The sequence below is a fragment of the Pogoniulus pusillus genome, chromosome 15 (genome assembly GCF_015220805.1).
Source record: "Pogoniulus pusillus isolate bPogPus1 chromosome 15, bPogPus1.pri, whole genome shotgun sequence".
Taxonomy (NCBI): domain Eukaryota; kingdom Metazoa; phylum Chordata; class Aves; order Piciformes; family Lybiidae; genus Pogoniulus; species Pogoniulus pusillus.
The window spans coordinates 24,695,161-24,705,420 of NC_087278.1; the positions used below are offsets into that span (position 1 = coordinate 24,695,161).

The window sequence follows — 10,260 nt, forward strand, 5'->3', positions numbered from 1 at the left end:
CACTGAGAGCACAGGGTTGAATAATCTGCACCATTACTTAATTTCTGGGCAATTGCTTCTGTTTAAGACTTTAGAAATCAGATGTTCCACTTCCATCTTCTTTATGCAGCAACTGTTTGGAATATCCTTTTCTTTGGATGTTGTGCTTAAACCAAAATTCAGTTATTTATGTGCATGCCTCCCTCTCTTTAGGCTAGGGACTGTAGCCAGGCATGCCTGTCTAAGCCTTCTCTCTTTCTGTGTCTGGGTGTGTGTATTTTATGGTGAGGGGTAAGGGAGTGTACTGGGAACCTGGTGAAGCTGCTGCAGAGTCCTCTGGGTTGCTCTCCCAGAAGCACCTGCACTGACAATACTTTTTAAAGAGGTGGTCATTTATGTATGTATTGAAGGAATGTATCTGCTAGACACAGTTAATATGCTTGCTCTTCCCTTTCTTGTCCATAAATTCACAGCAAATACAATATCTTTGTTGAGGATATTATGGTCCAGGATGTGAAATTTGTCTCCTCCAACTGTAAATACCGAGACTTGCAAACTCTACTCCAAAGCACCACTGCTAAGGCTTTGCCTTTGGTGGACTCGCCAGGTAAGCAATGTAGAGAAACTGCTCTTTCCTGAAGACTGGCTCAGCTGTAAGACCCATGGAAGCTGGCTTTCAGATTACATGCAGTGACCCACTACACGAAAATCCTCTGCTCTGGGTCATGTCTGACAGCTGCTCAGACAGGTAAGCCGAGGTTGGGCAGTGAAGCAGGTACAGCAGCTAAGGGAGATGCGTGGGAAGTTTGTGAACTGAACTGTGATAACAGGGAGGCATCTTGGATAAGTAAAGAGCCTGCTTCTGATGTGGTGCTAAGGAGGGCTGGAGAACCTCTCACAGCCTCACAGTGTGTTAGCAGCTATCAGCAGAGCTGGTCAGTGACTCTTGTATAGCTCCAGACATGATGAGTCCAAGCACTTTGAAGAGGTTGAAGGGAAGAAGAGTGTGAAGCAGGGGACACTCAAAACCTACAAGTGGCTTAATGGCTTCTCTGCTTTGTCTTGCTCAGAGACCATGATCCTGCTGGGGTCTGTGGAGCGCTCTGAGCTGCAGGCTCTCCTCCAGAAACATCTTAGCCCAGAACGCCGACGGCTCCACACCAGAGAAATGCAGCACAAGGCTGAGGCAGCTGACGATGGGCACAGCAATGGACTGTGGGCAGCTCTGCCAAAGCTGAAGCATGAATCTTTTGCTTATGTTGATGAGGATGAGGATACAGATGAGAAGGGAGAGGTGAGGCAGGTGAGTGGAGAGACTGCAACACAGACGATGGGCACAGACACAATGCAGTAAGGCATTTGGAGAGGCTGAGAAACAGACAACAGAAGGTGGTCTTGATTTTTCTCTCCTTTCTATAACAGCTGCCTCAGCCCTTGAGTCCCACTCCTAGTTATCCAGAGGAGCACAATGGCCTGGCAAGTCCTCTTAAACAAATGCCTGAAACTTTGGAGCCACAGCAACTCCAAGGTATGGTACCTGAGCCATGCACCTGGCAGCTTGTGGCAGCTTGCACACTGCTGCGTGCACATGCCTGTGCAAGGTCCTCACTTCCCAGAAGCTGAGGGAAGGAGCTGTCTCTGCTTTCCCTGTACTAAAGGTATTTTGCTAATGCATTTCAACACTCATGACAAAAAACGACCTGGAAATATCTTCTGTTTGTGAGCCCTCAGCAAGCATGGTAACATTTTGGCCCCTCAGACAGCTCTCTGTCTTTACTCTCCACTTCATGCTTTGCAATAACATCTCCTCAGGCATTTTCTGAAGAGACTGCATGGCAGAGTCTCATCTTTTGCCTCCTTCACCCTGTGGTTTAATCTCCCAGGCAAAAGCAGACTGAGTGCTAAACATCTCTGCTTGTTTTTGAAGTTGTTTAGGCTGTGGCTCAGCCATTGCCAAGACCATCCAGCTTCTTTTGGACATGCATCTTCTTGGTTCAGCTGCAGTAATACAGTGCACAAATAGTGGTAGGTTGTGATCCAAACTATATTAGGCTTGCTTCTAAGCCTGTACTCAGAGCTCATTTCTGTATTTGCTGCAGGATGGATTCCTTCTCCCTTCATGTTTCTTGAAGTAGAGAGAGCAAGCATAGAGGTGCAGTCCAGGTCTGAGAATGAATACAAAGGAAAGAACTCTGGCTCGTGCTTTCAGGCACCCAAAAAGTTAGCATGTGATACAGCATATAGCACATTCTGGTTCCTCAACACCACCTAAGTGTGACTAAACCTCTAAGGCACAGGAAAAGCCACCTTTTACTTCCAAGGCAGTAGAGTGGTGGGACAGCCATCCAGCTGCCTCACCAAAGCAGAAGAAAAATCCCATCCAAAGAAGGATGTGAGACACGTTACATGAAACAGTACTGCACCAGGAGGATCTGACCTATCTTCCTTCATAGCCTTGTTCTCTTCACAACAGCACCAAACCCCATCTCCTCCTCTGTGCTGATTCCTGATTCTGCAGCCTGGGAGAATAACTCTGAAGTCTTTTTCATTCCCACCATTACACTGCTGGACTCCTCACGCCTTTGTACCTGTCACACTCTGGCTGCTGCTGAGCTTTGTCTTTGAAGTAACTTCCAAATTCTCGCCTCCCCTTCCCATTCTCTTCCTCCAGACACATTCTCTGTAAGCTTCAGAAACCTCTTGTTCCAGGAGTTTGCCCCCTGTATCAGACTGTTTTCTGCTTTAGGGATCTCTCTCCTGGCTGCCTTCGTTTGGTTTTCCTCAGGGACACTGACACATAAATACTACCTGCAGGGGCTACTCTGTAATGCTTTGTTTCCTCCTGGAGGAGGAGGAGGTACTGCATGGGGGCATTGATTCTAGCACATTTCAGACAGTGGCTTACAAATTGACTGTTGGATTGGGACTAGCTCAGCCCTGTCAGACACCTCCTACCACATCCCTCATGTTACTTCCCAGCCTGCCTTGGGCAAGGAGATGGGTGTGGAGTTCTGTATTTTCATCTCTCATGTATTCTGCTCTCTTATCTGTGTGTTTGTTCTCATTCTCCAGGCAATTTCAGGAGTCTGAGGCAACTGATCCAGCAGCTCTTACGCCGTTACAACCATCCACATGACACAGAGAATGCTGTCCAGGTTAGGGATTCAGAGAGCTTGGCAATACTCTGCAGAGGGAGGGGAATGCAGTGGAAATAGTCCCTGCTACTCAGACCCATTTATTTGGCCAGAATGTGGGCACATTTATGGTCCTGAACTCTGACAGCATCAGTGAGGAAAGCTCTTCAAGGAGACTGTGATTGCTGTAAAGGAGCATGATGCTTCACGGAGAGCCATCTGAGCTCAGATGTCAGGGTCAACATCATGACTCAATGTGGGCATCTTTTTCCCAGTGAATGACGTTATCTCAGGGCAGCCACAAGAGCACGAAGTGCAGCTCTGCTCCATTTGGCAAACAGTTTTGGCCAGAGAGAAATGGAAAACTGCTTTTGCCTTCTGCCATGGGAGGTGCTCCTGGGTATCTGCCATATCTGCACAGGGTTGGTGGGTGTTACACAGAGCCTATGGGACACTCATCCACTCTAGGGCAGTGGTTAGGCCTCGTGTAAGGTGTCTGACAGCATCTAAAGCAATACTAGATGACTATGTCCAGGCACCTGAATTGCTCCACCAGCATCCCACAGTGGCTGCAAGTGAGGACGGAGTACACCTTACACTGTCACACACTGCCTGGAGTAAAGTGGGGACTGCAAGGGGTGAGGAGGCTGTGCAAACTACTTTCTCTTTTCTGCACTCTGTGGGTTCCTTGTCTGTCCTGAACAGTGTTTTCTCCTACAGGAACCAATGGAAGTCATTGACACAATGAGGCCAGAAGAGGTAAGACTGAGTGCAGAAGGGGAGGGAGGTTAACAGAGTGCTTCTTTTGCCCACACTTCTGATGGTCTCAGGGATTGCCACAGAGAGCCATAGCTAAAGTCATTTTATTCTTAGAGCTGCACAGTGGGCAAGTGTCACCCAGGAAGAGATTGCTCTGCCAGATGTGCTGAGCAAGGCTCTGACTGATCTAGCTTTGAAGGCAGACCCACTGTGAGCACAGCTTTGGACTAGAGACCTCCATAGGTCCTCCCTTACCTAAATCTGTATTGCTCCTTCACTTTTCACACAGAGGAGCAATGACAAGGGGAAGATGCACTCAGAAAGGAAAGCTGAGATGTCCACTCCCTCTTCAAGCAGGAAGGAGAAAAATCTCATGTCTCAGAAAACCTCTGGGACACTAGAATTGCTCTTTTTCCACAGGGACTTGACATCTGGCAAGGGAGGGATGGGAAACCTGAGGGGCACGATAGAATGGGTGAGATGAATGATCAGCATAGAGAGGAAGAAGCATTACCAGGAGAATGGGACAAGTTTGGGTAGACAAGGCAGCACTGCTGATTACCCTCAAGAGTGATTCACCTTCTTTCCTGTGTCAGATAGATGCCTGGGAGCAGCAGGAGCTGGGCAAGAATGTGTGCTTTGACAGCTGTCGCATAGACCCTTGCCCTTTTCAGCTGGTGGAGGGAACTTCCCTGCACAAGGTGGGTGCAGATGTCTCTCTGAAGCATGCACTGCATTTCTCCACCCTGTCTGCCATTGTGAGTCTATTCTGTGGCTTGTTTTTTCTCTTTGTCTTCACCTACAACTACCGACACCAGCTACAGAACCCTGCAGGTTCCTGTAGCCTTCTGCACGAACCTGCACAATGAAGAGCTACATGAAAAGGAGTCTATTTACTGCAACAGCCTAGCTCAGGTCTCCCTGTCACTGCATGAGCAGAAGCATTGCATGCCATGATGCTGGGGGCATTGCACTAAGACTTAGAATCCCCCTTGTCAGCATGCAGAAGTGCAGTGAGCACTCATGGATTCCTCAGGGGGTTCTGTCAGGGTGTACAGTCTGATGCTTGAAATCATAAACTCAGAGTGGTTTGGGTTAGAAGGGACCCCCAAGGGTCATCTAGTCTAACCCTCCTGCAGTGAGCAGGGACTTCCTCCACCCTGTATCATAGGTTCTTCATTTGAACTGAAGCACAAGGAAAGAGGAAGCTGGATCCTACAACTTCTGGATCCTACAACTTCTAGAGTTAGCACTGGGGATAAGAGCAAGCAGTTTCCGTCAGGAATAAAGGAGGACTGGGCAGGCACTCAGTGGAAAGGGAAAGCAGTCTACTGATGCAAAAGTGCATAGGGCACCCTCTGATCAATGCTCAGTTAATGTGAGCAGTCAGCCTTGCACAAAATTAATTAGCAAAGGAGTGAAATCTCATCCCTCAGAACAGGTTACTACATTCTTAAGATGAGTTTGGTGTTTTTTTAAAGGGCTGCCTGAAGTAATCTGAAAACCACTAGCATTATGTTTAAGAACATAGGGGTTACAAGAAGTCAGACCTAAAGACTGCAGCTGGGGAAAGCTTCATCCTTATTATGAAAAAAGAGCAGATGAGAAGCTCAGAAATGACAAGTCAGCTTCACTTGGATGCACAAAAAGTGCAGAGATGAGTAATCAAACTGTCTGAGGTACACATGGCCAGAGGTAAATGTGGGACTGCTGGCAATGACAGGAATATCTCACCTTACCGTGACCAAGTTGTATTCAACCAGCCTGATTTTCTTCTGTGTTAGGATAAAATGTCTTGTTCCTGACAAATGAGGTTTCCTCCTCTTTATGACATTCAGTATCTCCTGTGATAAGGGGGGAGGGAAGAAAAAAGGCAAACACCAGCTGTGAAAGAATGACAGCATGTAAGGCCACAGGTGAAGTTCAGCCAGAGCTCAGCTTAAAGAGCTTGGAAATGCATCACAGATGAGCACTGAGAATGCTGAAGGTTTTAGAAAGCCTGGCCTATGAAAAGCAGTACAGTGAAGGGGGACAGAAGATGATAGTGTGCTGTGTCTTCTGGAGAAGGCTGTGTAAGAGAAAGGGAATGACTTGTTCTCAGTGTCACCACTGCGTTGGCTAAGCTGCAACCGGAAAAGAAATCTTCTGTTAAGGCAAGCACTTGAATAAATGACCCAAGCAGGGGTTATTTATTCAAGTGCTTGCCTTAACAGAAGGCCAGCAGTGTGCCCAGGTGGCCAAGAGAGCCAGTGGCATCCTGGCCTGCATCAGGAATGGTGTGGTCAGCAGGAGCAGGGAGGTCATTCTGCCCCTCTACTCTGCACTGGTTAGACCACACCTTGAGTCCTGTGTTCAGTTCTGGGCCCCCCAGTTTAGGAGGGACATTGAGATGCTTGAGTGTGTCCAGAGAAGGGCAACGAGGCTGGGGAGAGGCCTTGAGCACAGCCCTACGAGGAGAGGCTGAGGGAGCTGGGATTGGAGAAGAGGAGGCTCAGGGGTGACCTTATTGCTGTCTACAACTACCTGAGGGGTGGTTGTGGCCAGGAGGAGGTTGCTCTCTTCTCTCAGGTGGCCAGCACCAGAACGAGAGGACACAGCCTCAGGCTGCGCCAGGGGAGATTTAGGCTGGAGGTGAGGAGAAAGTTCTTCACTGAGAGAGTCATTGGACACTGGAATGGGCTGCCCGGGGAGGTGGTGGAGTCGCCGTCCCTGGAGCTGTTCAAGGCAGGACTGGACGTGGCACTTGGTGCCATGGTCTGGCCTTGAGCTCTGTGGTAAAGGGTTGGACTTGATGATCTGTGAGGTCTCTTCCAACCCTGATGATACTGTGACACTGTGATACTGTGACTTTCCATACGACTACACTAATGGCCAACACTAAATGAAATGGGATCTGCATAAGTGCCTAAATAGAGAGGGTGCTGCAGGTGAATCTCTGCCAGATGCAGGGTGGGAGTGACCTTGAGGATGCACTCCTAACCATGGCTGCCCAGCAGAGGGACCCGAGGGCGGTGGTGTTAGCTAGCTACACAACGGGAAGGGACAAAGCGGTTTGTCAGCACAGTCACTGCAGGCTTGTACACCTTTTGATTGCCATTGCTGCGGCCCAAGTCTCAGCTCTGACACCAAGTATCAGTTTAGCAGCTTCCCAAGCCCCTGAAATGCCCCTTTGTGGTTTTGCTTACAGACACATACATTGTTCTCCTTGCTGGGCCTCAGCCGTGCCTATGTCACCAGCATGGGGAAGCTGAGGGGAGTGTTGGCTTTGGAAGAGGTAAGTGCAGATCCTTTCATCTCCTCCTAATCGGCTGCAAATGTCCGGTGGGTGACTGCACTAACTCTGAGGTGCTGGAGGACCTGGCTGTAACATACAGAGCTGCAGCTGCTGCCTTTACAACCCAGTGCTGAATGGAGGCAGCCCTTTGGAAACCACACAGCCCAAGGGACGGCAGCAGGTGTCGCTGGCAGGGATGTCAGATGGTTCATCCCCGTCACGAACTTACCTGAGTGGCTCTTACTGTGCTGCGAGGCGGTGTGGGGTCGGTTCCTTCCTGCGGGATGACAAATCCCACCAGCCGTGGGAAAGAGCTCTGCAGGCGCCAGCTGTGGCTCCCTCTGTGCTCCCTCTGCCCTGCGAAGGGTATGAAGTGGGCAGGCCAGCCTCCCTCTCAGCCGCTTGTTCTGCCCTTGTTCTCTCCTCGCAGCTCCAGAAGGCTATAGAAGGCTCCACGCGTGCCGGGGTCCGCCTGCGCCCGCCCCTGGCCAGTTTCCGCGACACGCAGCGGCCCTCGGTCGGCACCGCCAGCGGCCGGCGGGAGGCGCGGCCATGGAGCCAGCAGGACGACGGCCTGCCGGCAGCACCGCAGGCAGCAGACCCGGGCACAGAGAGCCCACTGCCCGCCTGCCTGCACGCCCCCCTGCCCTCAGAGAGCCCACTGCCCGCCTGCCTGCACGCCCCCCTGCCCTCACACTTCCCGGAAGAGGGGGAAGTCCTGGCTTCTGCTTACACCACTGATACGGAGTTGGAAGAGATGGAGCTGACAGGGCCAGCTGCTGAAAACATCTCGGACATCCTGAAGGACATAAGCCTACACTCCACTGACCTGAGTGAGGATGAGGATGTCCCCTTATAGCTGGCATGAAGGGAGCAGTCCATCAGCTGAGCCAGCCTTCTTGTGTTTGCACCTCAGAAGAGAAGCTTTTGGATGCTCCTTGTGATCCCTGCAGAGGACTGATGCAGGGGAAGGGGCTCCAGACTCAGCCATTCTTCTGGTTGTCTTCTGCCCAGGGGGCAGCCTTTGGCTGTTGGACTGCATGGGGGTGTGCAGGAGTCAAATACAGACTGCAAGGGGGCTAAGGACAGGCTCATAGTGCTTAGGCTCTGCCATGTCTGCAGAACATGGCAGAAGGGATTGTAGCAGGATGTGAACACTGCTGGACGCAATCAGGCTGCTCTGGGTCAACCTGCCACATGGAAGGCAGAGGGGGAGCAGCTCTTCCAGCTCCCCATTGGTGTCACCCTTCCAGGCACACCTGGTCTGCGTGCACCACTGTAAACACAGCCAGACCTCCAGCACAGAAGCATACTGCTGCAGCATACCCTGTTGCTGCAGCTCCTTTTCTCTAGCTCTTATCTTGCATCCTCCCCAAACATTCCCATGCAGAATCCCTACTCTGGGATCTTCCTGGATGGGGGTGCAGTTAGGAGCTTCTCTTCTACCCTTTAGCTGAGCCATGCCCTTGAAACAGATGGAAGGAAAGTATCTGGTCTGTCTCACATCTTGAATTCTACCAGGGCTCTAAGAAAAGCACTGGAAGGCAGGAAAGCCTCTTGGCTTTCCCAGCATCTGCAGCACTTTTAAAGGGTATGGGAAGAGCTTAAGAGGCATGTTCAGTGTTGGAGGAAGAGGAGTAAAGCAGCACGTAGGCACCTGCACTTCACATACCTGTGTCTGTCTCGCTCAGTCCTTGTTCAGAATTTTTACAAAATGTTAAAGTCTTAAAATAGAAGAGCTCAGAAAGCAAAAGGAGGAGGGAGTGCTGGCAGGCTGCCAAGGAACACAGCCGAGGGAAGCCGCATTTGCTACACTTTGAGAAGAGGATTCTCTCTGAAAACTGCTCTTTCCTGGCAGTTCTACCCTGCCTGCTGCCCACATCTTTCTGCATACCTCAGATCTGAGAATTCCAGCTCCCACTTTGGCCAACTTGTCTCCACTGTGGCTAACAGCAGAGACCCCAAGCCTTGTCTGCAGCATCACTCTCTAGGTCTAAATCTGGGGCAGATCTTGATCTGTACCTTGCAAAAAGGTATCTTGTCATTTCTTACCATGCATGCCAAACCTTAGCATCCAAGCCTGAGATGCTGCTGTGTTCTACTCACTGTCCTTGTGAGGTTTTTCTCAGTAAACAGGCAAACCCAAATCTCTGTATTCTGCAGCCTCTCTCTGCCTTTCTACATCTCTTTCTGTCATATTTTTGTTGTGTCATGGCACTTCAATGCACTTCCAAACAGTATATCCAACGTGTTTCCATTTATTAGCAACAGAAAATAAATCCAGGCTCTGAAAATGTGTTCCTGGGGGTACTCTCCCAGCTGCTGGACCATGTCCCCTTTCCTGCTCTTAGTGAGGCATTATCTAACCTAGAGGGCCCAGTTTTGCCCCACCAGGTACTTAGTTTCATAAACTGTAGCAGGAGCAAGTACAAATTATCACTGCCTCTAACCCAGTAGTCTTAGGAAAATTCCTTCCTGGCTTCAGTTCCAAGGACTGAATTTATACCAGTTCCTTTCTGATGATGGTCATGGGTGGGAGAGCCTGTGACAAGCTTATAGAAGAGAGAACTCTCCCCAGCTGGTCTCTCTGAGATGGATTTATTTTTGCTGTCTGGCATTCAGAGCCCATCAGCTCTCTATTGGCTTTGAGACGTGATCCCACTCTATAAGCTACATGGGGGCAGCCTTCCCCTGCCTAAGTTATCTGCAATCCTCTGAAGATCATCTTGTCCTTGGGGAGAAGACAGTGGGGAGCTGAGGGCAAATCCCTCGTGCACACCAGCTGCTTGCCTCCCGCAGAGGGCTGTGGCACATTTCTGGCTGCCAGGCTACCTTTGTGTCGCCTTCCTCTGCCTGCAAAGAAGAGGCAGAACAGCTACAGTTTCTTCTCAGGCAATCACGAGCATCCTTTAAATAAGTGGGGGAGAAAATATGCTCCTTTTTAAAGCCATTAGTGTGCACTGAGCAGCAATGCTCAGCCCAGAGCTGCCCTGACAGGCCACACACCTTCAGGAAGCAGCACAAGGTTCTCCAAGGCAGCCCCAGCCTTGTTACCAGCAAGCACAGAGAGAGTCAGCCAAACGCTTGCTCTGAGACACAAGAGACAAGGAGAAG

The 10,260-nt window shown here is 50.2% G+C and overlaps 1 protein-coding gene across 1 annotated transcript in view; it reads left to right on the forward strand.

Moving 5' to 3' along the window:
• CLCN1 (chloride voltage-gated channel 1) overlaps positions 1–9,585 on the forward strand; it is a 37,687-nt gene extending 28,102 nt beyond the window's left edge. The window contains exons 16-23 of the mRNA XM_064154828.1: positions 453–586; positions 1,050–1,273; positions 1,402–1,507; positions 3,052–3,134; positions 3,834–3,872; positions 4,469–4,573; positions 7,060–7,146; positions 7,577–9,585. Coding sequence (XP_064010898.1) covers positions 453–586; positions 1,050–1,273; positions 1,402–1,507; positions 3,052–3,134; positions 3,834–3,872; positions 4,469–4,573; positions 7,060–7,146; positions 7,577–8,005 — 1,207 coding nt within the window. The 3' untranslated portion in view covers positions 8,006–9,585. The remainder of the gene's footprint in view (positions 1–452; positions 587–1,049; positions 1,274–1,401; positions 1,508–3,051; positions 3,135–3,833; positions 3,873–4,468; positions 4,574–7,059; positions 7,147–7,576) is intronic.
• Positions 9,586–10,260: the final 675 nt, after the last annotated feature.